The sequence below is a fragment of the Passer domesticus genome, chromosome 5 (assembly GCF_036417665.1).
Source record: "Passer domesticus isolate bPasDom1 chromosome 5, bPasDom1.hap1, whole genome shotgun sequence".
Taxonomy (NCBI): domain Eukaryota; kingdom Metazoa; phylum Chordata; class Aves; order Passeriformes; family Passeridae; genus Passer; species Passer domesticus.
Genome location: NC_087478.1, coordinates 17237392 through 17265238, shown reverse-complemented (window position 1 = coordinate 17265238; position 27847 = coordinate 17237392). Strand labels below are relative to the sequence as shown.

Here is a 27847-nt window from a genome sequence, read left to right as displayed (position 1 = left end):
TAGACTAACTTGATGAAATTTTACTTTTAAAAATAGTGATTAGTTCTTGTGTTCTCAGGATGTTTTGACAAAAATCATGACTATACAATTAATTACTGTATGACGAAGAAGTGGTTTATGGGCTACAAAAATGCCATCACTACAACTTTCCACACAGGGAGTTTGATAGGAGCTACAGCAAATGTCCCTTCAGAGGAGCCAAGATTCTTGAGTCCAGAGAACTGTGATTTTCAGGTGAGCTTGTTCACTGCCAGCATTCCTCCTTGTTTGATGTGACTCCACAATGCTTTAAGTAATAGGCTGTATTTACAGTCAAGCCTTGAGTGAAAATTGTATCACTTGTTTATGAAGAAAAATGTTTTTTTTTCATGCTCTCTCCACTGGTTTGGAGAGATTAAAAATCTCCTCTACAAGGGTCAAGGTTATATTCACAGTTAAAATGTAGGAGAAAAAACTGAGATAATAATTAACCAGTAACCATTTAAACATGTTTCCCAATAAGCTGCTTCAAACTCACCTACTTCCAGCTACACATAAACTAGACCAAACTGTTTTATTACTGCAGGAAAAATGTGTGCTGTTCTCATTTAACTCTAGAAGAACAAAGAGATGCTGACTATTGATAGAAGTAAACATTGTCTTTTAAAATACTGCAGGGAAAAAAAAGCAGTATTAGTCTTTCCCAAGAGCACTATGTAGTAGTTTACTTAAATTGTATAGGTATAAACATAACATGATGGAATAACACTTGAAATACCTGAAACTGTAAAATGTTTAGAGAAATTACACATGGAAACCAGAGCAACTTGGGAAGTAATTCAACCAATTTTCCTGAAGTTAAAACAGCTTTTGGAAAATTAAAAGCAGCAGAATCCAGGCTCAAGCCAAAAGAGCTAAATGGAAAACCTGTCTTTTCACATAGCTTGTTCTGTGGTATATTTATGACTACAATTGTTTGAATTAATTTTTTGTCAATGGTTGTCTTAAATCCATATGAAAATAAAAGGCAGTGTTGACTACCACTGGAAAATTGCAAATAAAATGTTTAATTTCAGAAACTGAGTTCACCATTTATAAATACACTAAAACATAGTAAATGCAAAATTAGATTAGGCATAGGTAGAGTATTTTAACAAAGCTACAACTTTTCTAAAAGGTCATAGGCAAATAATGACTTGTTTCCCAAAAATGTATTCAATGAAAAATGAAATTAAAAGATAAGTCTTTCTAGAGAAAAACTAAGGAGAATGTTCCTTTCAAATTAAAATGCTGGCTATTTTTTCCATCTTATTTGAAGCTTTAAAGGCTTTATATCCCATTTGCCTGATGGACACCAACAGTTAGGAATCAACCCTACTACATAAAGTTCTAAGCAGTGCACCATATCCATAAGGCTATTACTGAAAACCAGAAGATCAGTTATTTCTGCACTAGGAGCTTTAAGAAAGGCTGTTCTACACAATTGAAATTACATTAGGAGTAAGGGCTCAATTTTTACATTAGGGACCTTATAGTTTGGATGCACTAAAGATTAGAAAAGGCTTCAAAATGACATTAGAGTCTTCTTGGTAAGTTTCTTGCCTTTTTTGTACACAGCATTAAATAACAAGCATTAATTCACAAACTTTGAGAGAACTTCCAAAGACCTTTTATAAATACCCAGAATATTTCTGTAATTCATTTAAAATGTAAAGCCTGAACAGGAGAACCCAGAACAGGAAGTTTTACTACCGATTGCTGTATAAGTGACATTCCATCTTATGTTAAATTTAAGATTTATTTTCAGATACTAAGTCAACAGTCTCCTGTAAACACATCTTCCTCAAAAACTCTTCTTCATCCTTTAAGTACTTTAGGGCTTGCAGTTAAAAACACCATATGATAAAAAGACAGCTTGAACCCCATCTTTCACGTACAGCTTTCTTTTGACAACTACAAAACCTGTTTTTTTTGTAATTAAAGCAATGTTCAACTAAAATACAGTACCTGGTTTATGGTTTTTACATAATAATTGAATAAAAAACTACAGAATAGAACTGTTTACATCTTTTTTTCCATTCTATTAAAACAATGACTGAGCTTTTTAAAGTTCATTTACAATTATGGATTAAAACCTACATAATTTTGTATAATTTGATGAGACAGGCTATCTCTAGTGTGAACTTTTAAAAAACATATATACAATATCTGGCCTGAAGTACTATGAATAAGGCACATGTAGACATATTGAAAGCTGAAAAAAATGAATCTAAAATTTGGAATTATAGTCACTGATTAGATGTCATACATGGCCCCTACTGGAGCAATTTAAAAATCCAAGTTATAGATAGTTAATATCCAGTGAGCAACAACAGATTTAGTCTAGCAGTTTGTTCATTAGTTTCAATACTGGAAGTATATTAAAGGAAGATTCACTTTCAAAAAGATAAGCTTTTCAAAGTGTTCAATCATTAACCTTGACTGACTAAAGTTGTTGCTTTCATTGGATGTATTGAACAATCTCTCTGAAGGAACAATGCTTGGTGGACAACCCAAGAACCTGACAGCCAATTTTGACAGTACTGGCCAAGATGACTTCTTAAAGTTCCAGTAAGTTAGAGGATCACAGTTATGCTCAAGCACTTCTTCCTCCAAGTAAGAAAGCACCATTTCCTCTGGTAACTTTGCTCTCTCTTTCAGGTCTTTTGTTTTCTTCATGTCACCCATGAGTGACCAGAGATTATCTTCCCCATAAGAATTTGTAGATGGTGAACCTATATCGCATCCATTGGAAACAGGTTTATCATCATCTGAGGTAGAACTCATTATTTCCAGCTCCCTGATTAAGTCTTGTTTATATTGTTCAGCCTCCTCTTCTGTAAATAACGATGTTTTATATCGGGGATCCAGAAGTGTAGCAAAAATGTACCTTGGATCATGAAGCGTGGAGGACAATCTGCTCACCATAGCTTCTTTCAAAGATTTCAGCATAGTATCTATGCCCATAGTTTCCTCAAAGAGCATTTCTATTTTCCTGTTAAGTATATGAATCATTGGAATCACTTGGCTTAGAGTAGACATGTGTGTACTCATCTCCCTACTTGCAGCTTCGAATGGTTTGAGAGCGTGACACACTGACTGCATGACTTCCCACTGATCACAACTTATTAGCTCCCGAAAGCTGCACTCTATTGACATTTCGTCAATTGCTCTTTTCTGTTCAATAAGGCGTTCAAGCATATGAAATGATGTATTCCACTTGGATGGAACATCTTGTATTAGCTGATGCTGAGGCAACTCATACTCTTTTTGCAGCTCAGCTAACTTCTCTTTTGCTTTTGCTGACCGATGGACTCGTTCACAGATCTTCCTTGCAATACTAAGCAAATTCTGAACCATTCTCTGGCTTTTAATAGCCTCATTTACAATTACATTAACAGTGTGACTAAAACATTGTACACTTGAATGATCACCTTCATTTAAAGTTTTCTCTATGCTCTGATTATCAGTAACAGTAATCCCAATCTGAAGTCCAATGGAAGTAATCCACGTTTCCCACCAGTATTCTAGCTGTTTTTGAATACTGATTCCATTGTAGTCGCAATCAATCTGTGATACATTTAATAGTGCTGAACAATGGTAATCCTCACACTGTGGCCGAAATGAAGACTCAAATGTTACCCAGTGAGCAGTCAGGGTTAGATATTCTCGTGTTTGGTTGCTCATCCATATTCCAGATGTAAAATGGATCACTCCACTTTCAGCTTCTTTAAGATGTGAAATAATTATTTGTTTTACATTATCATACATATCTGGAATTGCTGTCCTAGAAAAGTAAGATGGAGAAGGTAAAGAATACTGAGGTTGCAAATATTCAAGCAGCCTGTTAAAGCCAATGTTGTCTACAAAAGAATATGGCTGAAGGTCAAGTGCAATCATTTCAGCTACAAGACTTGTGATTTTTTTGGCAACTGGATGAGAGTCACAAAACTTGTCATTGGTTTCATCAAAATTTGAAGATCCTAGTAATTCTGTGCGGAGTGGCATGTGATTATCCGTAGATGAGGATAATACTGTCTCTGGGACGTCAGTTTTCAGCACATTGTTATGAAACCGCTGCAAATGTCTTAGAAGGCAACTTGTGCCTAGGTTTGTTGGCTTTTTCCCCCTACTTATTATACGTCCACAGTGTGTACATATTACTTTAGTTGAATCTGCAGAACAAATTGAAAAGTGATTCCACAGTTTTGAGGTCTTCTTACTATTAACAGGAAATATAATTTGATTATCATGTGTAACCATTGTAGGCAAGTCAGTCAACTTTGAGGATGAACATTCTGCAGAAGCCAAAGTGGCATAAGGTGAATTTGCCAAACTCACATCAAGAAAGCTCTTTTGGTTTCCAATTACATCAGGATGGCGTCTATATAGGTGTCTCATTAAGCAGCTTGTGCCCATATCTCCTTTCTTACCACGACTTATCATACAACTGCAGTATCTACATACTGCTTTTAGACTGTCTGCAGGTGAGAGTGAAAAGTGGTGCCAGACTTCTGACTTAAGCCTTTTCATAATCCTTTTATTTTGCTGAAACACAGCAGTAGGTTCAAATATTAAAGGACCTAATCCCTCACACTGTTTTTCAGGAGATGAAACAAAGGAGACTTCACCTATATCATCAGAAGATGACAGCATTGAGTCTTCCACTAGAGTATCTCCAGAAGTGAGATTAGTATGGATCTCCTCAGAGATTCTGTCTGGAGAAGAGGAAACAGAAGTTGGTTCTTTCATTAGTTTTCCAGGAGAGGATGACATAGAATTCAGATCACTGTCTGATGGTAGCAAAGAAGGCAAGAGAGTAGGAGGTGCGGTGTAGAGAGGTGGTATGCTGGTACCACCCCCATTCTCTTGCAGGACAATGGAACGATGGGCTCTCCACATGTGTCTTATTAAACAACTCGTTCCTAGGTCTTTTCCATTTTTTCCTCTACTGAATTCATTCATGCAGTGGATGCAAACAGCTTTAGAATTATCTAGAGGTGACAAATAGAAGTGTTTCCAGACAGCAGATCTCCTTCTAGAACCTGATGCACTCTTTGGAATTACAACTGTTTTTTCTGCTACATTCTCAACAGTGTCATCATATTGGTTGTTGGCTTGCTGTGGAGATGAAACAACCATGACTTCTTCTTTGCTGCACTTTTCAGAAACTGAGAGGTCTGATATTTCTTCAGAAGAAACAATAGAAACAGATTCCTCAATTATTCGATCTGGAGATGGTATTTTAGAAGCCATTTTCTTGACCAGTTTTATGGGGGATAACATAGAACTCAGATCTCCAACATCAGCAGACTGAGGTGGCAACAACAATGTAGATGAAGAAAAGGAAGATATACCTGGCATAGTTCCATTTTCTTGAATTAGTACAGTGGGATGTGCTCTCCTCACATGTCTCATGAGACAACTTGTACTCAGGTCCTTTTCATTTTTACCCCTGCTAAATTCTTTCATACAGTACATACATATTGCTTTAGTGCTATCTCTAGGAGATATAAAAAAATGGTTCCAAGCAGGTGACTTTTTTCTGGAGCTTATGTTTCTGCTAGAAAGGAGGCTTTGTGTCACAGCTTCCATTGCTACATCATACAGCGTATTACTATACTGAGAAAAAAGAGATCCATAATCATCTTCATTTTCTGTAGACAAATATTTGCCAGAGTTGTTTGTAATGAAGTTCTTTTCTTTGTCTTCCTGTTCATCACTGCTGTCCACATGTTTGAAATCATCTTGTTCTGTCTTTATATCCGTTCTTTCTAGAGTACAGTTAACGCTGTCGTCTTCTTGCTCTACTTTCAAGTTATTGATTTTACCCAATACAAAAGTATCATCCATTCCGGGGCAATCTGCTCTACTCATGTCCATGGATGATAAATTCTTGCCAAGACTTCATTTATTAATAAATATAGATAATTTAAAAGATTATTTAAAATTTGATTAAAATTATGTATCTTGTATACTGAATGTAAAACAAAATGTGTGCATGTGTTAAAATAATCTCTGGTTTATGAATTCTGTATCCGTGTTGTGCATAAGCAAATACAATTAGTCATGAAAATTCATTTAAAAATTATAAACTTAATTAATGGAATCCCATTTTTTTTTTCCCAGGATCAGGACATTTCAGGTCATAGATGAATGTTCTCAAAGACAGGTACTGCTAAATGCTTCATGTTGTAGATATAATACTAAAAAATGCATGTTCTATTTTCTTGTTGAAGAAAGCCATTCTGTTCATCTTGATTGGGCAACTGAGATTCTTTTACACCATCTAAAAAAAAAATCAGAAGACAAAGTTGACTAATGCACATTAAAGAACTACAGTAAAAGTGAAATGAAAGCAAGCACTAGGTATTCTGTATGTTTTGGGGTTTTTCTCCTTTGAGATAAAAACAATTCAATGTATTATTGAAAAAAAAAAAAGGAAAAAGCCCAACATTTACTCAATATATTTACTGTAGGCAAATATGTGTCTACATATGCAGCTTTGGTTCAACTTGGACAAAAAGAGTCCATCAAAAAGCATCACTTTCATATTTGCTTGCACATACCTATGCAATCATCCTACATCATCATTCAACCACTGCATGCACACCTATACCGAAGTACACACACACACACACACACACACACATATCTATCTAAACCCATATACTGTAAAGTGTCTATACCTACCAATATATATGAACATAACCAGGCATTTAATTACGTTAGCATAGAAATATGTACTTAAAATCAAATGTTGTATCACAGTCCTGTACATGTGAGCCCACAATTACTGACAGCAGTCTTTAATAAGAAAACACGTAACTTCCAAGGGTAAGGAAGCATTGTCACACTAATTACTCTGCTTCTGACCGTAGCCACACTTTTGTGTTCATGCCATAACACTGCCAGACAACAACATGGTATAGAAACAAGCTACTTTTAGAATTTCCTGATTAAAAACTGAAATATTTAATTTAGGACAACTGAGCTGTATAAATGTTATACAGGCAGACAGGTCTTCCAAAAGTGTAGCAACATCACTCAGAAGCAAAGACACACACAGCTGCATATGCTGGTGCCTAGTGCAGCACTGCCAGCTCAAGTCCCTCACATGCCCAACGGTTACACTAGAAAGCCCATTTACAACAAGACAGCTAATTTCAGTTGTGACTAAAGATTATTCACCCCCAATTCCAGTACAAAGAGTAGGTTTTTGAAGTTGCATATGAAGTTGCATACAAAAGGGCAACAGCAGCCTCAAAAACTGGAACTGAGTAGTCCCTCACAAATATGAAGAAGCTGTCTGCATTTATCAGTCACTGTTTTTTCAACTGCAACTATATTAGAATTTAAATTTTGCAAAACCCTTTCTCATTTATTCTTCTGTGTCATTGATGCAGTTATTGATGCCTTCATTCAAGATAAACATTTTTGGCCATCACATTGGTGATGCTATACTATGCATTGCAATTTTTGCAAACTAAAGTTTATGGAACTCTATCTCCACAGCTGAAGCCAAAACACAAATTTTAATTATTTTTAAAAATTTCCAAAACTTTTATATGTTACTAAAACACAGGCAGATTTGGGGTGATTCTTGGGGTGTCTTGTGCAGGGCCAGGAGTTGGACTTGATAATCCTCATGGATCCCTTCCAAATCAGCATATTCTTTGATTTCAGCAACAGTAAAATTAGCCACAGCCACAAAACACATTAAAAAGGCTGTTTTTCACACTGCATTTCCCCCTGTATCAAGATCAGTGTCATATTAGCTTTGTAACCTATTTTAACTAATTTTTCTCTGAGGTTTGTTTACAAGAGAAATTAGAAACACTCACTTTCTGTGGATTTCTGATGTATGGAAAGCCTATTTTTGTGATAACTTCCTTTCTTTTCCAGTGCAAGGGAAGGGGAAGGGAAAAGGAGGGGCAATGGTCTTACTGCAGCTATTTTAAGAAAAGGGAGATGGAGCAGTCAGAACTTGCTAAGAGGTAGGGAGCAATTCTGCTTTTCTTTCTGTGTGAGTCTTAGTATTTGTGCCTTTCTTTCTTATTCTTGGGGAAAAAAAAATCTGTTTTCAGATACCAAATATATGAGGGTTGAGCATGAAGAACAATGAAGAGAAAGACTTGAAGAAAAACCTTAGATTTCTACAAGAAATTTGCATTACACAGGACTTTCCATTGGCTTGTGAAATCACATCAGAGAACAATTCTGGCAGCCAGACTAAATTTACATGACTCAATATAAAATTGAATGAAACAGAAAGTAGTGATCACACACATACTGAAGATATGGATGTATGTGGATCTGGGACAAGAGAGAGAGTGTAACACAGTCAACTTTTTAAAACAGCAGTCAATTCAAGAGGATTTTTGTTTCATCTCTACTTTGATCTAATCTGTGAATTTGGAGCTTGTACTGCAAACAGGAAAAGCAAGAAAATATAATAAGATGTTGTGACTTAAGATCACAGAATAGGAAGGCTCACAAGCGAGTGGCTTGATGCAGAACTTAAGGAACATAAATTATGCATGGAGTGCCAAGTTACAATAAGGACATTACAGATTCCTAGCTAGATTCACACAAAATAAATGCATATATCCACTAGAATTGGGTTCTGATGAAGCTGTGTGCAATTTCTTTGACTCAAAACAGGTAATCACATCTTTATCCTGATTCCTATAATTTCTCAACTATGCAAAACCAATTTTAGGCTTTAAACAGAAAAATCTGCAGAGCCGCTTTAAGTGTCCCTGTCCTGATAAGCAGTTACTGCTTAACACAGTGAAGCTTAAAGTAGCTGTGATGGGAAGATTTGAAAACCTGATAAATAACACCAGTCACAAACTTTATAACCACGCTTAACTAGATTGCCATTCATTAACAACACATTGCCCGTGGTTAAGTTCTTAATCACTATCAGCCATTATCACTACATATTCAAACACTTAGGCCCTAATCACCTTATCCTAAATTAGCTTTGAGTACACAATACCACTGAGCTGATGCCGTGTAGTTAAATACTGATGGCTGTAGTCCTTGACAGTCTTAGTTACTGACGCTGAGGTAAAGAGGTGAGGGAGCTGTTTGGACTCTGAAGCAGGAACCACGGTGGTAGTAGACTTCTTTCTTCCATATGTCTCCTTATTGTCACTGTGTCTTTGCTTCCCACATATTTTGGTGGAGGAGTATGAATATTGCAATCTCATCTGGTCCTGACCCTATTATCTTCTTTCTTTAGAACAATAAATTGTTCTTGGTCCACCAGAAATCCTTCCTGATTATTCTGTATCTTTGGTTTCTGATTGTCTTTACTGCTTGATTTGTTGATTCATGTATTTTTTGTCCTCCTTTTGTGCAATTAAACCTAGGTCTCCCTTTGCAGCTACAATGTTATTTCTATATTTATGCTTAGCTGTGAAAATGCCTGCATGCTGTTCACAGAGTTATTATGCTATTAGCACTGTTAAAAACCACTTACATGGTTGTCACTTACGCTACTTTAGTGTACTTATGACTGAATGTAAGACAAGAAAAAATTATTTATATCTTGTCCACTCTATGGCTGTTATAGGTCTCTGGCTACATAGTATGTAGTTTTCTCTACCTTGTTGCTGCCTTCTAGAAAGGAGCAGAAATAGCTGAGATTAGAGGAGACAATCACTTCCTGGGAAATCCCCAAAGCTGGATGCCCCTTAGAAGACTTTGAATGATTTTTTTTTTCCATTTTCTTTCACATGTCTAAGAATTATTTTTGTTGCTTTGAGAACTGGCCAAATGGCAGAGCTCAGAGGGTTGCAATCAGCAGGGCAGTCTGGTTAGAGGAAACCTAACTAGAACAAACCTGAAACACAGGAGGGACTGTCTGAATACAACTTTTCTTTTGATAGTGACAGAGCATTGGAAGCAGCTGCCCAGAGAGGTTGTGAAGGCTCCTCTGGAGATATTCAAAACCAGACTGGACAAAGATCTTGTCCAACCTAATCCAGCTGAACCTGCTTTAGCAGGGGGAGTTGGACTAGATGATCCCCAGAGGACCCTTCCAACCCCCACCATTCTCTGATTCTGTTATGATGTTACATCATGTAAAATTAAGTCAAGCTCCTTCCCTTCAAACACCCTTGCACATTCAACTGAAACTTTCCTTTGAACAGTCCCCAGAATACTAAGGATCAGACACATAAGTATGTTTTTCATCTCCTCCTCCCATTCCAAGTCTATGCAAGAGTCAGTCTGTTTTAATAAGAAACAAAAAATGATGTTTTAAAATTTTATAGTCACCTAGAATGAAGTATGAATTTGATTATGACCACTTTTACATAGCTTATTTACCCTTGGACCCAAGCTACTCAAAATTAAGGACTACTGCTAAACAAACAGGATCTTCAATGGAAATGTTTTCAAAGGTACAAAAAGCTATAGGCAGTTAGCTCAAAGTGATTCATGCTTTTGAAATCTCCACAATGAGATACAGAGACACCTTGCAACAAAACAGTCTTCAAAGCAAAAAAACAGAACTAAAGAACAAGAATCTACTCAAATGCACTACTCTGGACTATTAGCTCCCGAGCAGTAGTTTGCTGTGGTGAAGCCTACAGAACATTTTTATAGGATTTTCCATTCAAAATGGGATTACTGAAAGCATACAGTGGTTGACAAGAAATGTCTGGAGGATGTCACTGATCCTGAGTGCCACAGCAAACTGCCATGACCAGAAGAAATCACTGCTGAAGGAGGGGGGTAAAAAGTGAAACACTGGTGTCTCAAAATTGCAGAGACATATATTAACACACAGAAAAGTATGAAAAGTATGCAATAACACCAAACCACAAGCTGATTATTTTTTGTAAAGCAGAGAGTGGCCTGGAAGCTTTAAACCACTTTAGATTGAATAGTCAGGTGATAATCATGAACTTGATTATATCACAGAATCTTGGTGGAAATAATGGTCTAGAAAAAAATGTTTAAAACAAAAAAAAAAATGTACATGATTATTGAAGAGCACGTACTGTAAATACAAAGACACATCTGCAAAATGCAAGAACTTTTTTTCAAGAAACATGTGAAATGTGAAGACAGTGAAAGTAAAAGCATTTACTAGTTTGAAAAAAAAATTGAAAGTAGTGACAGATTTTGAGTGCAAGATGTACATAAAAGCTCATTAACAGTAATTTGCACAAACAGATGTCACTTTTATAATAGTTTAATCTTGTTTATTTTTGAAAGTATGCAAGCATCATTAGAAATACCTCAGAGCAAGCAATACAAGCAATAAGAAATACACACTTTAAGAAATTATTTGCTTCTACTGCAATGGAAGGCACATTACTAATAAAGGAATATTTGCTAAAGCAAAACAATCAAACAAAACAAACACACACACAAAAATCCCTCAAAAATCCAGGAATACACATCCAAAATCATAAACAAATCAGCAGAATCTATTTGAATAAATTTATAGTCCAGATGAACTTTACTGCTTTTCAAAGTTATAAATACCTTGAAGAAGGAAAACTAAAAACAGTGCATTTTATCTATAGAAATTTCCTATGACAAAATATCAGTACTACCTCACCTGGATGAAATGGCAGAGATTTGCAAGATACTGAAAGGCATCACTAAAAAGGCAATATTAGAAATGCAAAATTGGCATGTCAGTCACACTGAAACAAGGTGGGTCCTAGTTTCAAGTCTCACAGAAGCTCACAGAAATTGGCACAGATGTACAAGCATGAACTAGAGGTATGCAATAGTTTAATCTTGAATAAAGTACAGAAAGTCAGGCTTACTAGAAGACACAAGCTGTTCTGGACTTCATGGGAAGCATGATTTGTAGAGAACTGCTGGAAGAGAAAAGAGGTGACACCTTTACTATTGCATTACTTTTAAGCCACCTGAAAGGCAGGTCTTATGAAAACCAGTAAGTGTTGTGGTTTTAGAAAGGTTTTCTCTCTAACTTGTAAAACAACCTCTCACATTCACAACCCCAAATGCTCCATCCGGACTTAAAGGAAGGAAGAGTGGAAACAGCACCACCATAACTGAGCACTGCTGCTTGTTGACATGAATAGTCTTCTGTGACCTCCCCAGTGCACTCACGCTACTTGTCAGGACACGACACAGAGACCTCTGATTTGCTGAGGTACAAAGATCACTCACATCCCTTCATGTCACTGGAAAACTCAGGGCTTGGTGTAAGGTGGGGCCTAAATCAGTCATTGCAGGCAGAGAAAAAAACAAGGTGTAGAAAGCTGAGTATAACAGTCGCCATTACACTCTGAGTACCCAACTCTAATTACAAATGGAGGAATTTAGCTGCAGCAGAGACTAAAAAGATAAAAATGGCCACAAAATGTAAATATTCCTCTCTTTCTTGCTTCACAAAACACCAAATAATTTTATGGTGAACACAAATTATTTTAAGCAGTAAAACAGATTTGCTAGGGCCAAGTTACACTTTTCTGGTTTAGTGGACTCTTATATTTTCCTCACCACCTCTAAATTAATAATACTTCAAGAAGGTAACAGCTAAGAAGTGAAAATCTTAGACATTTGACTATTGTTGAGTTAAAATGAAACCAGCACACAGAAAACAGCTAACACTGTAAGAACTCAAACTCCTTAAATTTAGCTTCTTACTCTTGAAAGATGTTTTTATTTGGACAGCTGTTTTCTTGTCTTGTTGCTGTAAACATGGAAAGGCAATGGGATGTTGTTTACTAATCATTTGCAAATAGTCCCTGAAACCTCATAAAAGATTCAAAACTAAAAGCTCCAGCTTTGTACCAATATCTCCACCTCAAACCCTAAATCACGTGCAACAGTGTGCATGCCATCTCTGCCTGCACAAAACTACACTGGCTCATAGTCCAATATGTAAAAAGTTGAAAACAATTCATGACAATGGTAAAACTGAAGACAAACAATATGATTTCCAAATTAGCATAATTAAAAAAAATACTTTGGAACAAAGTGGAAATGAACTTATGTTTTTTAAAGTAATATTTATTTTAAAAAAAAGGAAGATCCAGTTCTTCATTCAGTTCTTACACTTGAGTATCCTCAATAATAAAACTTCTTAAAATAATTGAGATAATGCTTTTAAAATATGATACATTACTATTATACAGTATTATACATTTCGTATTAATTGTAGTGTGATAGAAATAAGGATGTTCAAGTTAGCATGTTTATTATTTACATCGGGCTGACACTTAATTCTGGTATCCCTGTTTAGTGGTGTAGCAGGATGCTCTGCCTGGAATGCTGTGAACCAACTTGAACAATGCCGTTTGCAAACCTACAAGTGGCAAATGAAGAAGGGAGCATCATGCTGCTTTTGGTGTTGAATAACGCTGAAACCAGCCTGACTCATCAGTCCCAAAGCTAAACATCCTGACAGTGAGATGAAGGTGTGGTAGATCTGTTCCTGGATAAACGAACATACAAGTGATACTACTGATAACTTGTCCAAAGCTGCTGAGCTGACACAGCTGGAGACATCTGACCATCATCAGTCATTGTGCATTATAAAAGCCCAGTCCCAAGTTTTAATGCAGGGTTTTCTGACATAAGCCTTCTTGGAGTGTATGTATGGAGATTTCTCCCTTAAATGGGTAACATCCCTCAAGGTTACTCCTCTTACTCCTTGAGGCTGAGCTAAAGAGATCTGCCCAAGGTCATTGTTATGGATGAGTAACATCAATCTACTTAATTGTTTTGCCAGCTTTGATACAACTGCTTCAATACAACTGCTTCATAGTGCACTATATTATATAGTTAATAGTTTAGTGCACTATATAATATTCCTGCACTGTGTAGTAAATAATTCTCTAAATTATTTCTATCTGATCATTATCATAATACATTGTATATATATATAAATATATATGGTTTGCCATTCTCAATCCTGCAGGACAAAGTTGTATAAAGGTTCAATTACACCTCTGTGATCCTTTAGACAAAAACCATTGGAAAGTCTGGGGCAAGACTGGATCCAGCCACACCCTTCTTGGAGAAGGATTTTAGAAAGCATGGAGGTCCTTTCTGCACCCTGTGACTCCACAGGAGGGCTTCTTTAACAGGCTTTGATGCTTCCATTCAGCTCACTGGGTTTTGTAAACAAGCTCAGTACTCAAATGTTTTATCAGACTCAATGATGCAGGCTCACTGCACTGCATGTGTAAGAATAAAGCAGGTGTCTGATATAGAGTACTGAGTCAAAGCTCAACCTTATTTCTGGGGAAATCAATCTTCTTCACTTATCTGCAAATGTATTAAGCATATATCTATTTGAAGCATCATCCTCCACCACCTAGACTTAAGTAACACTCTTAAACATGTTAAAGCCCATAGCACAGAAATCCCCATTCGACATGGTTTTGAGCAGCATTTATCTTAAAAGTAAAATCAAAATGTAAAGCTACAACAACAAAACAATAACCCTGATCAAAACAACATCACTCCCAACTTTTAGTAAAAAAACAAAGAAGCATGTTGCATTACCACCACACATAACATTATGTATCACCAGAGTTAGTAGCACTATTCACACCTACAACCACCTGATAAGCCTTTAATTGTTGCTATTTTTTTTCCTTAGTGCACTAAAAATACCATGAGATCTCAAATGGGGTTATATCCCTTCACATGTCCTTTACTAACTTCTCATTGCAGCACACTGTAATGAAGGACAAAAAAACCCCAGGTTCTACACATGCTAATAATTTGTCCCAGCTTCTACTAAGAAATTACTTATAAAAACCAGATCTATCACACTTAGTAAATCATGTCAACATTTGTCTAGGATCCAAACTGTCCCAAGTGTTGAAGTGTTACTTCTTATTATCAGGCATGCAATACTTGCAGGATATGTTTCTGAGCTATTGTTCTCACCTACCAAATGTCAGATCTTTCAGTTGTTAAAATGCCAATGTTTTAAGCAATAGTTTCATTAAAACTTTAAGCACTATTTTCCCAAGCCTTACACATCAATTCAATGTTGCTACAGCAAATTATACATTTATTTTGATATTTTAATCCTTTATAATTTTGACAAATATCATGTGCTGATATGATGGGGAAAATCTTAATGTTACAAGAAATAAGCTTCTTAAGAAACAAATGTTTCTTAAGAAAAAAATTAGATTTTTTTTTTACACAGCTGAAGCATGTATTGTTTGGTTTAGAGCAGTTTTAGAGCAGGACATCAAAGCTGCTTTTAGTATCACATGCTGTACATTTTGGGGCTGACAGGAGATGAATGAAGGTTGCAGTAACACAACATGGAGAAGACAGAAATAAGAACAGAGTAGAAAAGATGCATCAGTATTACCACAGAACAGGAAAAGCACACAACCAAAACAGCAGTAACAATAGGTAAGTCAGAAAAGAATGAAAGGCAAAAGACTAAAGATTTACTCCATATTGCTAGAGAACAGCAGCCTGCTTTCAGAAAAGCATTAGAAAACTCAAAGCAAAGCTCCTCTAACAACTCTTCTCTCCAAGTGATCAATTCTCTGAACAGCCCATTGGACTCTTCTCTTTCTCCTCCCATGCAGCCCACAGCTGACCAAGTAAAAGGGATAGGATTAGAACAAGGGATTTTTCTCCTGACTACCTTCCTAGCTTGCAACACTGTAAAAACCATACACTTTTGGGGGTTTTATTTTTGTTAAATGTCTATCTTTAAATCCAGTAAGAGTGTAACTTCAAGCACTTTAAGGCTTATTTAAAACAGTAAGAAATGAGGCATTTGCGAAGAAGAAAGCTGAAAAGGCAGGATGATGAAAAAAAAACACCAACCAGTTAGGAGAGACACACCATGTTTTGTATAGTCAGTCTTCTTGGAACTCTTGCTGAAAACATCCATGTAAGTAGAAAGTAGAAAAAGACCTCACAGAATGTAAACGGAGTTCTTTGCAGAATATATTATATTAACCTGTTACAACTATAATTTTTCTGATATACAAAATGGAACTATTTGGAACTGTTAAACTGCTAAGACTACCATATAGCAGAATTTATTTTCAGGCTAACCAGATGAAGTCTGAAGATGTCTGCTTTAAAAACCTTTCATAGCTACCAATCAAACAAATTCTGTGCTCATATTGATGTCAGTTAGTTATATGTTCTCATATAGTTTCAACAGTGGTATTGAGAGGTTTTCCATGATTTATATACGTAATATTTGTATATGTGTAACATGACATAATACTATGATTCTATTAAAACATTTGTATCCTGGAATGGTTGTGAACTCAAAGGAAGGTTAGAAAGAAAATGCAATTCATAGTACCCAAAACCACAAAACCATATTTTCAAGAGTATGAACAGTAGTTTAAATACTTCATAGAGATTTTTTAATACCTAACCTTAATCTCTCTTTTGGCACAAACATTTATTTCAAGTCAGAAGACACCCAGTATGGAAAAGAACAATTTCTTTAGAGAAATTTTTTTAGAGTTTTCTTTGCAACTGAAGGTACCTTCTTTCTTCCTCATGTAATAAACTGAAGAAGCATGTCTAGATTTTTTTTGAAGGAAAAAATCATCGCTTTACTAAATCTACTAAATAAAACAGAAAACAACATTCACAATACTATCCACTGTAATTAGAGTTCAGAAACACTCAGTTTCACCACCCTGCCAGTGACTACAAAAACTGTAACAAAGCAAGAGGTAACTTTTTAAACCAAGCTTTCATATCACATGCTGGCATAAGGCACGTGCCCACAATAGGGGTGAATGTCTTATGCCTCTTTCAAGTATTTTTTGTTATTCTTTACATTCTAAGTAAACTGTACATTCATCAGTAGCATCTGACAGTTTCACCCGAAATCCCAGTTTAAAAAAACAATGATCAGATCTCTCTCCCTCTCAAAATAAACCCTGCTATTCACAGAACAGGGCAGAGGGAGGGAGAAATGAGTGTGCATACCTCCATATTCACTTATCAACCAGCCTGTTCCTAGCCTCCATGACAAGAGGTATTCTCCTCTTAACCTCTTTTAGGGATATATTCTCTTTGTCTTCTTCAAGGTAAGGTGAGATTTTGCAAAGACTTAACTGACTCAGGCCACCAAGCTAAGGGAAGCCAACACTGCTTCCACCAGCACCACACTGAGCACTAGCAGGAAGTACAAAGACACTCTCCCACTCCAAGGAGACAAATAGCTCCTTCTAATAGCTTCTCCCAAAATAAATGATTCATAGAAGAACCAGCCTCCTGCCATAGACAGATCTTAATTTGACCAAATAAATTTGCTCAAGGAGCAAAAAATACAAGAAATTTTAAATTAAGAATAAAGCTTTTTGTAGTACTTATTCTAATCAGTGCAGTTAATGAGCTTTAATTAATATAATGCAACTTGTTTTTTAAATAAGTTTTACATAGTACAACTATATGGGTGTCCTATTCAGAGCAGGATCCATAACACTATTAGTACAAGAAAAGGTAAAGAAATGGATAACCCTTTCCATTCACTTGATTTCTATTATCATTAGTAATTATTTTAATAAACCTAATCTTTTCTGAGGAATAGAAAAGGGAAATAAAAACATTTAGAGAAAACGATGAGGAATCTTCCTATTCTTTATGGACATCATTGTATTTCCTGTCATAAATGGATTATGGTCTCCCCACAGTTCAGTAAGCCACTGAAGACAACTCAAAATCACTAAAAAAGGAAATTAACAGAGCCTCAATTTCTCCTGTTTCCCAGTACCAAAGCAAGGTTGCTGCTGACAGCACACTGTTTGACTCCCTGAAAGCTGACCCACTCTTCCCACTGTTTCAGCAGCTATTAGTGCAAGTCACAGCAAGTGACAACCTCCCATGAAATGAGTTTTACATTCTTGTCTTTCAGTTGTTTTCTTTTCCTCCCATCTGTATATATGCTCCCTTATCATGCTTCCACCTTTAATGAAGAATAAATAAGGAGAACCACAGAGTAAAAAAAGAAACCTAAAATGATTGCCATGAGCTATGCCACATTTTAGCACTGGGATTTGCAGTCTCAAATATTATATTAAGAAAAGTTGTCATGAGCTAGGAGCCAGTAGTTGGGTATGAGACAAGCAGGCAGCAGTGTTCATACTGCTTTGTTCTCTCCCACCTTCTAGCACTACTAGAACCCTTTAACCAGGAACTAGATTTTCTTCAATGATCTAAATTGCATATAAAAATTACTATATAGCATATGCACTGAAAGATGAATTCTTACAGTGGATGCTAGAGGACTGAGACCAGTAACATTGCTGACCTACCAAAATTTAAAATTTTAACAGAAAAGGTAATATCCTGACAGCAGAATCTTTGTTCTCAGGACACTGCAGCTCTAGATAAGTATGTTTTCAAGGTACCACTTTCAAGAGAGTGCTGCTTTAATCACAGATTAAGAAAGGATCTATCAGAACACTGAGCTTGCAGTCAACAATTATTTCATATGTGACTATAAATCAATAAATAGTTCTAGAAAATACAAAGACCAGATACTCATTTTCATTAGACAGGTAGTACTAAAGTGGATTATTTTCACTGAAGGCATTTAACCTTGAGAGTCACAATGGAAAGGCACTTTAGGTATAATATACTACAGTGCTTGACATCATATAATGAAATTGTCCAAAGCATTCAGTGACCTTGAGATGAGTATATTAGAATACAGCATTAACTACATGGAGAGTGAACTTTTGGATATTCTGGGAAAAAAAACCAAAAATCAAAAACATTGTCCCTTTTGTCAGATTTCTTTACAGTGGTCTAAAACTCACCTGGGAGGCTGGTACAAACAACAACTACTCTCTCCTGCTCTTCAGCTCTCCTCTATGTTTGGAGAGCACTAGCAGCTCATTTTTGCTTAGACTGATGAAGAACAATCCACAAGCAGATTTAGTATGTAATGAAATCTCCCACATCTTCTATATGTGTCACCTAGGAAAAGTTTCCTTCAAGGAATGAATCTGAAGCATACTTTCAATTTTCTCTTCCTACAGAGACCACAGTCTTACAGGGAAAGGCTGTGAAAGTTGAGATTGTTCAGAAGAGAAAGCTCCAGTGAGACTTTAGACAAGCTTTTCAGGAAGAGGAGTTTGTAAGAAGGATGGGGACAAACTTTTTAGTAGGGTCTGTAATGGTAGAAAAAGGGGTATGGTTTTAAGTGAAAAGAGGATAGAGTCAAATTAGATATAAGGAACAGATTTTTTTACAATGAGGATGGTTAAATGCTGGAACAGGTTTTCCAGAGATGCAATAGATACCCCATATCTGGCAACATTCAAGGTCAGGTTGGATGGGGCTCTGAGTGATATAGTCTAGTTGAAGATGTCCCTCCTCATGGCAAGGGGTTTGACTAGGTGGCCTTTAAAGGTCCCTTATTCTGATTCTATGACCCCACCAAGACTTTCAAGTGCAACATTTTCTCCATCTTAAACATTTTGTCCATCTGTTGCTAGCATGCAGCCAATGTCAGCATGTTAACCAATAATACAGATGGTTTAAAAATGGAACTATTTTATTCAGGACATAGAGAGGATGGCATAAGAAATAAATACAAAGTTCTGAAACACTATGCAAGAACAACATTTATTGTTACTCCACATATAAACACTTATCTTCACATGCACAATTTTTTCTCTACAGCATCTTACTTAGGAATCCCAGGCTTCTAAAAAATTCTGTATTCAAAAGTGCAAATGGAATATATAAAGTTTTAATATTTTCAGACAAAAACCCTAGAAGAAAATATTAAAACTAACTCACTCAGTGAAGACATAAAATCCAATTAAGACACCTGTAACTTGAGTACATGAGGAATGCAGCATCTAAGTTATCTCCCCTTTTTAAACAGTATAATTCAGGGTAAGGATGTATATATGCCAGCTGATACCACAGAGTAAGAGATGCCCCATAAATCATAAAATAGTTGCTATTTCTGTACCACTCTAAAGATATCCAGGCTTCCAAACTTAATTTTTAAGGCTCAGGCACTCATACAAACCTCCTGCTAAATTATTTAGCTCCATACAAGTCACTGCACAGCATACGATTATTCATTACCATTTTCCACTGTCTTCCTTTAAATTAATAAAAATAATGATACAGGACCCAAAACAAACAAGTTGCTCACTAGTTTATTGAGAAAAACAAACAAACTTACACATCTGTTCCATTGCAGGCAGGCGGCTTCATTTGAGGTTAAATACTTGCTACTCAAACTTAATGAGATGATTGTATCTAAGGAAAAGAAGAAAGTAATTACTTTTATTATTTTTTAAACACATTAACTGTCACAGTGGCGACTCATGGGATGTTTCAAATTTCTCTTTAGGTGACAGCTCCAGAATCTGCACTTACACGACTCTCACCTTTTTTCAAATCTCTAATCCTCACAGCTATCAAGAAAAATCAGACATTATCACTTCTAGAGCTCCAAAGCAAAATAAAAATTAAAAACATAATAAAAACCCCTCAGATGACTGCTAAGACAAAATTTTAAAGTAAAATTTTTGTATTTATTTTAGCACTGCTCCATTTTTTTATGCTTATGCTGAATGAAACAGAGTCTACATTACCTGCAAGATTTCAAAGGTGCTGACACCTTTCCATGCACTAAGGATTCACCTTGTTACACCTTCTCTTCTTAAGCTAAACATATTGCTTATACACTGCACTAACCACATGTATTAATCAGCATGCAATAGCACAGAATCAACACAAGGTTATCATTCCCCATGTATGAGAAAGGAGCGATTGCAAGTGGAGCATATTAGATCACGAATTTTGATTTAGCAACTAAACAGACCAAAGGAGTCTATTGCAGGACACATTTTTTGAGTTTTGCAACTTCAGTCCCACTGATCTCATCAATACACAGACAAGAGTGCCATAGTGCAGAGGCCCCAGTACACTGAAAAAACCCCAACCAAACAAACCAAGAAAACATTTTGCCACCTCAGAAACTCCATAATCTACAAGGCATTCTCTCTTATATTGCAGTGAATGCTCTTCTTAATCAGACTGAGATGTTTAACACTATACATATATATACACACACATGCATACATATACCCACATTTAGGGTTTTTTTTTTCTTCAGGAAGGAGATCACCTCTCAGAGGGCACAGTCCTGATGACTGGCTTAGTGTGCATCATGAAATGAACTATGTATCACTTCTCTTACTGATATTTTTTACTTAAAAACACTCCTATAGTGCCTCTTAAGCAATTGAAACACGTCCAGAGCTGTGCTACTGACTAATTTGACTGTTGAGACACTGTAGCTATCCCTATTACAACAACATTTAAATAATGTATGCAGAGAGGAAGGTGTCAGCCAGGGAGACACAGACCCACCAGAAGCACAGGGCTCAGTGGAGCAGTTAGGGAACTCTCCTCAGATGTGGATTAAGCTCCTCAGGCAAAGCAGGGAAGTGAACCTGGCTCTCCCACATTCCTTGCAAGTGCCAGAGCTATCAGACTACAGGCAAAATAAAGTACAAATATGCCTCTTTATGCTCGCTGATGTCTTTAAAAAATACCCTCAACCCTTCCATTTCCATTTCTCCCCTCTCTGATTTGTTGAAGATGACTGTAGTTTCAAGCCCAGCCAAACATTTCGTTCAATTAAAAGTGATGTTTGGGTTTTCTTGATTGCTTATTTTTGTGAGAAGAATAACAAAGAAAAAATATTTTTTTCTGGATAACAGATTATTTTATTTAGAGGAAGACACTGATTCAGCATATAGAATTACAGCAACAGGTAAGCAGAATAATTATTGAAAAGCCACTTAACCTGCTTGGAGTAAAACAGGCACAAATTCATTGATCATTGTCACATGAGAGATATATATTATTAAATATATTTTCCCATATATTTTGCAAATAATTGCAAAAAAGTATTGCTAAAATGTTTAACTGTTAAAAATCTTATTTTCAGCCTTGATTTGCAAGCTAACAAGTACACCCCAGAACTGGCTTTTATATTAAATATACAGAAATTCTGAATAGTCACTGCAAAAATTACTTTAACACATTACAGGAAAAACATATCTGTAGGACACCAGTGAATACAAACTAGAAGACAGTGTAAAGAAAAACAAAAAAAAATAGAAAAAATACAACAACCTTTCACACAGCTGTAATAAAAAACTAGTAACCTTCTAAACCTTCAGAGAGGGATTGTCCAACCCTACATGTTTTTAAACAACAAAGGAGGAAGGGAAAGAGCTGAGAGATGGAAAGGATGCAACTGCGCAGTAATTGCTAAAGAGAGCACAGAGGTTGTGAGTTTACATAAAGATTATAGTAATATAATAATATTGCTTATGTCAACATCCACTGAAAACCAGTCTTAGACTATAGAAAATACTCATACCTCACCTTCCAATATGTTGCTCAATACAAAAAAAATCACTACGTATCCTGAATCATCATACTTGAATGAAAAGAAGGGCCTTAAAAACCAAGCTATATCCCTGTTGTTGCTTTAACAGCCCATCATATTGAGATCTATCTCATCACAAAAAACAAAACAAAACAAAACCACAACCCCAAACTTAAACCAATACTACCATGGTTAAACTATGTATCACACTAATTTGGGATACAAGTTCCTTTGCTTCAGCAAACAAACACAGAAACAAAAACACCAAACCAAACAAACACACAAAAAGCAGAAAAAGATTATGATAAAAGCTTTAGTTTTCTTTACTTTTTGACCTGAGAGCTTTAAATTCTAGATTTCATTTGAAAGCTACTGTTAGGCCACATATAAATTTTTCACTAATTGGCTGAAATGAAACAATTCCATAGTTATAAATTGACCAATTTGCAAATAGAAAAAAAAATAGATGCCAATAACACATAGAAAAAAATAGTCAAAGATATGCAGAAAACAAGGCACGTCTGCCATATAAGAACTCCTGCTTTATGAAGTCTGTTTTGAAAGTATACACTACAACAGGTAACATGATGTAAATTACATTAACTTATGTTGATACTACCAAAACACAAAGATCGCCCCCGCTTCAGAAAAAATGGCAGTCATGATGAGTTAAACACTGTGCTCTATACAGTGCAAAATTCCCCACTAAACTATCTATAATAATCTTTTCCATATAACACGTATCATCATGTTATTTACATATGGCTGATTATTTTAGGTGTTCATTATAGGGGCAACCCCATAGCAAAACATGCTCACTTTGAAGATGAAACTCTTACAAAATTAAAAGCAAGCTGCATGAAAACAGGGTTTACAAACCCCCCGTAAATATTCTTTACTGTGAATGGCAATAAAATGCAGCAAGCTGTTGGGAAATACAACATATATATTCTTTAACTCAAACTTTCTCAGAGGAAAAAAACATCTCTCAGAAGTTAATGTATTTAGGATTCTAAAAACTCAAAGAGAACAAATTCCAAGAAAAAAGGGAGAAGAAAACAGAAAGACCTAGCAGGCTCAAAGGCTACTTCCTTCTGTAATACCTAGTTTTTGCAAGTATTTGATAGGCTATTCTACTTTAGTGGATGGACAATTTTAAATAAACATATAAAATTCTGTTGCACTCCTGTATTTTCCAAGGCCCTGTTACAGTCTTAGTGATGTGTTAATACTTTTTGAAGAAGACCCCCTCTGCACTAACCCCCTGTGACACTGGCTGTTCTGCAAACACAGATTTTTGCTCTGGACATTTACTGTCTCAGTATAAAATAAGCCACAGTAAGGGGAAGCAGTAGATAGAGGGGCTGCAGCAGACAAAGTAACAGAAAGATAGCAAACATTACTCTAAGCTCATCAGCTGTCTAGCCTTCTGCTGATCTATACTTTGCCTCACACATTATCAATGAGGATTCTGTACCTGTTACAATTTTGCCTTATAGAGATGTCATGAAGGAGTGGTTTGGCTGCTTAAAGAAACAATGTCAAAGGTACTGGCAAAAGCAGGGTTTCATGGATATGTGAAAATGCAACTTTACAGAGTTCAATGGCAAGGTTCACTCTACTTACTACACAGACTAAAGCATGCAAAGGCAGATCAAATAAGAAGCAATTTGGAATGATTTACACAAAAGCTGTGAGTGCAAAAGCAGTAAGACTGCAAAGGATATGGGTGGAAAGATAAGGGTGCAGAAGGATTTAGCAGCACTTAATACCTGAGCACTTTAACATTTACAAAGGGGTTTGATAGTTTTCACAACAACTATAACAATGACTTAACTATGGATTCAAAATATTAACACATACCACAATCAATTCACATACATACAGGTAAGTGATGTATACACTTATTTCTACGTATGTAAAGGCTCACATGAAAAATTCCCCTCCAATTCACTACAATATGTCAGATGCCTTTGCATTTCCCAACAGGAAATAGTTACATCTTGAGGAACATGGAGATGGGGGAGAGGGGCTGACAGTCCTTGAGTACCACAAACTAAAGGGTTTGTGAGCCCTAGGAGGTGCTGGCACAGGCTGCTGCAATCCAGGCAAGCCCAAACAGTATCACTTAGGATTGATATTTAGAGGGTCAGAAGTTGACTAACTTTGGCCATCAGTAACCTTCCTTATTGACCGTAAATCAAGTCAGTAACTAGTAAGCTTTTTTCCCCAAAGTGCAGTAACAATGGTACCGTTCCACTCGGGCTACAACCAGGTAAATGGTTTACCAAGGTTACAAGTAATAATTGCTTATCCTTTGTTTCCCACCTTTACCAAGCCAGAGCTCCTGGTATGATCAGGGAGTGCCTCGAAGCCCAACTGGTACAGTCAAGGGACACTTCACCACTCAGCTGGTTTGGTCACGGCTCACCAGGAGCTTCCAAGAAGGCAGAGTAGTCACAAGGATGGGGGGTGTTACACCACAAGAAGTAAAAGAGTTATTGTTATGTAACAGTACAAATGTTTAGAAAACTTTTATCCAAGATGCTTAGTTTAGATACTTCATTTTACTTATTCTCAATTAATTTTTACATTTGACTGCTCTGGAGAACTCCTATGGAATAAATTCCTCAACATCTGTTAAAGCTGCAAGGTACTAGCAACATAAATTACCAAAGCAGACACACATCCAACTGTACAAAAACTGTCAGCACCTTGCCTGTCGGTCTTATACCTAGTGGACAGCACCCAAATTTCTTAAAGTATGCAAAATAATTTATTTTGCTTTGAACAAATTTTTTCCTCTGCAAAACCAGTCTCCACAGTGAATAATAACTAGAATGCCCCTGCCCAGTATTTGCACAAACACAGGCTTCCTAATAGCAGCATAGTATCTTGGGGATAGTTGATAAAGTCTTCCAGACTTCAGTCCCCCCAGTATGTAAACCACTAATGTCCTCCCAAGGGTGCATGCCTGCTCTTAAAGTGAAACACTGCATTACTGGAAATAACCTTTAGAAGAAAAGTACTGTGCTCATGCTCTTGAAAAGCAAAACAGATACACATGTATACTGGGCCATAAGGACAACAACGTGTAAGGAAAGTCTGGAAAGTACATTCATTATGGGGGCTTGAAATGCTTTCTCTGCTTAGTATTATAGGTGTAGCATGACAGCTCATGCTAAATTACTGAAATTTCTCAAAGGCCCCCCCAGAAACAAGACAGGACTGCTTCTAACACATAAGCACTACAGAGAAAGGTCTCTACACTGCAAAGCCCAACACTACTAAACTTTGCAATGATAAATAGAATCACCATTAATGCAAAAGGCACTTTACCTTTCCGTACAATATACATGTTTTTATACTTTTAGTAAGCTGTATATACAGCAGACAACTTTAAGTGTATCAGACACTCTGAGAGTTCCAGTAAGCATTCTAACACAAGCACTCTAACGCCAGCAGCTGTCTCAGTGTAGATCTGGAATCTACAAGACATTTTTAAGCAAAAATTACCACGCCCCGAGCAGAACGAGAGCAGCACTACATGAAAGCTAAATTCTGCACTTTTCCGCGACACCATTCTTGAGCGGCTCTGCCCAGGAGGGATGGCTGGAATTTCACCGCACGCAAGCACAGACGCGGTGCTTACACCGCGGCCAAAGCCGCTGGCGGGCGCCTGTCCACCTCGTGTCCTGTTTCTCGGGGGGAAACGCTTTTTAGGAATTCCCGGGCTTTCCGGTCCCGGCACCCGTCTCGGGAGCCCGTACCCGAGGCGGCCGCCGGTCCCGGGCTCGCACCCTGAGGAGGGCGATGGGGTCCCCACGCCGGGGCTGCCTGGGCCATCTTGGGTCGGGATGGCAGCGGCCACATGGTCACCGCTCCCTCCCGGGCCCGGCTCCTGCGGCCCCGCCAGGTGGGCGCGGGCGCTCAGCCCCGGCGGGTCCCGCCGGCCCGGCCCGGCCCGGCCCGCGCTCAGCGCCGCGGGGCTCGAGGCGCACCTGGCTCCGCGGCGGGCACCCTTCCTCGGCCGGGGGGCGGCGGGGTCTGCCGGGCGGCCCGGGACAGACCGAACCCCTAGGCACCAGCGACCTCCGGTCACCGGGCCGTCCGGGCCCCCTGCGGGGCCCCGCAGACAATAGAGCCGGCACCGCGGGCCTGCTTCCCGGCTTCCTGCACTGCCCCGCCGCCACACGCCCCCTCCCCGGCCTAGCGGCGCTGTCCCGCGGGCGTTCCCGGGAGGGACAAGGCGCCGCCAGGCCCGGGGCGCAGGTCCCGGGCCGCGCAAGGCACCGAGGCCGCTGAGGCCAAACGCGGCGGCGGCGGGCACGGGAGGGGGAGGGGGGGTGCGGAACCAGAGAGCCGTACCGCCCTGCCCGGCGCCCTCCCGGTGCCGGAGCAGTACTACTCACCTCCCCGGGCAGCTGCCGCGGGGGAAACCGGAGGTGGCCGCTGCCGCCGCCCGGCCGGGCCCGAAGGAGTTAAGAGGAAGGGCCGGGCGGGCCCGTCCCATTCATTACCCGGCGCTTTGTCTCCGCCGCCGCCGCGACGCTGAGCAGCTGCCCCGGCTCGGCCGCCGCGGGCGCGGGGCGCAGGCGCGGGGGGCGGCGCCACGCACGGCGCGCGACATGTCAGCGCGCCGGGCCGCAAAATGGCGGCGGCGGGGCGCAGTGCTCGGGGGGTGCGGCGTCCCTTCGCATCCGCGTCCCGGCGGCGCCTCAGGCGGGCCGGGGCCCCGCACCGGCCTTCTCAGCAAGGGTGCGGCCGCTGGTCGCCGCACTCCGCTTCGTTTCTGGGGCGGCTGAGGGCGGTGGCTCTGTGGGCGGCGGGCTGGGGCCGGGGCCGGGGTCAGGGTGGTTCCTGCGGTGCTTCAGGCCTGGAGATGCCTCCAGGCCCTCAGCTGCCCCTTCCCCGGGAGGCCGCGGGCCGGCGCTTCGCATTCCCCGTGGGCCGGCTACGGCGAGGCTTTCCTGGGCGTCGCTCCGCTGGAGCGGGCATGGACACGCTGTTCCGAGCGCAGCCCTCGCCATGTCACGAATTTAGCCTCCATCGTTCGTATCCGCAGTTAAACCCACCTTGATGGGTGTACGTGGCCTGACGCAGAGGGGGTTTGATTTTGAGCGCTGTTTTGATGTACCGAGTCTGCCTCGGGAGGGGCCCTTGGCGTGGCGCTCGAGTCTCACCTGAGCAGGCATCCTGAGGATGTTCAGGGCTGAAGGGAAGGCACTGCCCCGGGTCAGGGAAAGTGCCAGCTATATGCTTAAGGTCGTGTTCTGGATAAAGCTCCTCCAGTTCCAGTATTCGGTTGTAGGTCGGTGATTTTCTTCTCCGATTGCAAAACAGTAGTTGAGGTTAGCAGTGGGCCGAGTGATCCAGGCTTTTCAGGTGAGGGTGAAGAGAGTGGTTTGTTGGTCCTTTTGATGTATATCATTTCTC

General features: G+C 38.7%; 2 protein-coding genes across 12 annotated transcripts in view; one reads left to right on the top strand and one right to left on the bottom strand.

Moving 5' to 3' along the window:
* Positions 1 to 13581, top strand: part of ALG12 (ALG12 alpha-1,6-mannosyltransferase) — a 34004-nt gene extending 20423 nt beyond the window's left edge. For 2 of the 3 annotated variants that reach the window (XR_010363494.1, XR_010363493.1), the window contains 3 exons: positions 6148 to 6190; positions 7924 to 8015; positions 13265 to 13581. The gene's annotated coding sequence lies outside the window, so the exon portion shown is untranslated. Of the gene's footprint in view, positions 1 to 157; positions 2411 to 6147; positions 6191 to 7923; positions 8016 to 13264 lie in introns of those variants that run through there. The other variant, XM_064422173.1, reaches the window with a different exon arrangement.
* ZBED4 (zinc finger BED-type containing 4) lies at positions 1027 to 27722 on the bottom strand. 9 transcript variants are annotated; one of them, XM_064422162.1, is made up of 4 exons: positions 27595 to 27722; positions 20186 to 20262; positions 11817 to 11870; positions 1027 to 6307 (listed from the first exon to the last, which is right to left on the bottom strand). In XM_064422162.1, the coding sequence occupies exon 4, from the start codon at positions 5899 to 5901 to the stop codon at positions 2383 to 2385; it is 3519 nt and encodes a 1172-aa protein (XP_064278232.1). In that variant the 5' UTR covers positions 5902 to 6307; positions 11817 to 11870; positions 20186 to 20262; positions 27595 to 27722; the 3' UTR covers positions 1027 to 2382. The 9 variants fall into 9 exon arrangements, with proteins under 9 accessions (XP_064278232.1, XP_064278233.1, XP_064278236.1 ...); XM_064422163.1 differs by having other exon boundaries at positions 11817 to 11867; XM_064422166.1 differs by lacking the exon at positions 27595 to 27722 and adding an exon at positions 26824 to 27002.
* Positions 27723 to 27847: the final 125 nt, after the last annotated feature.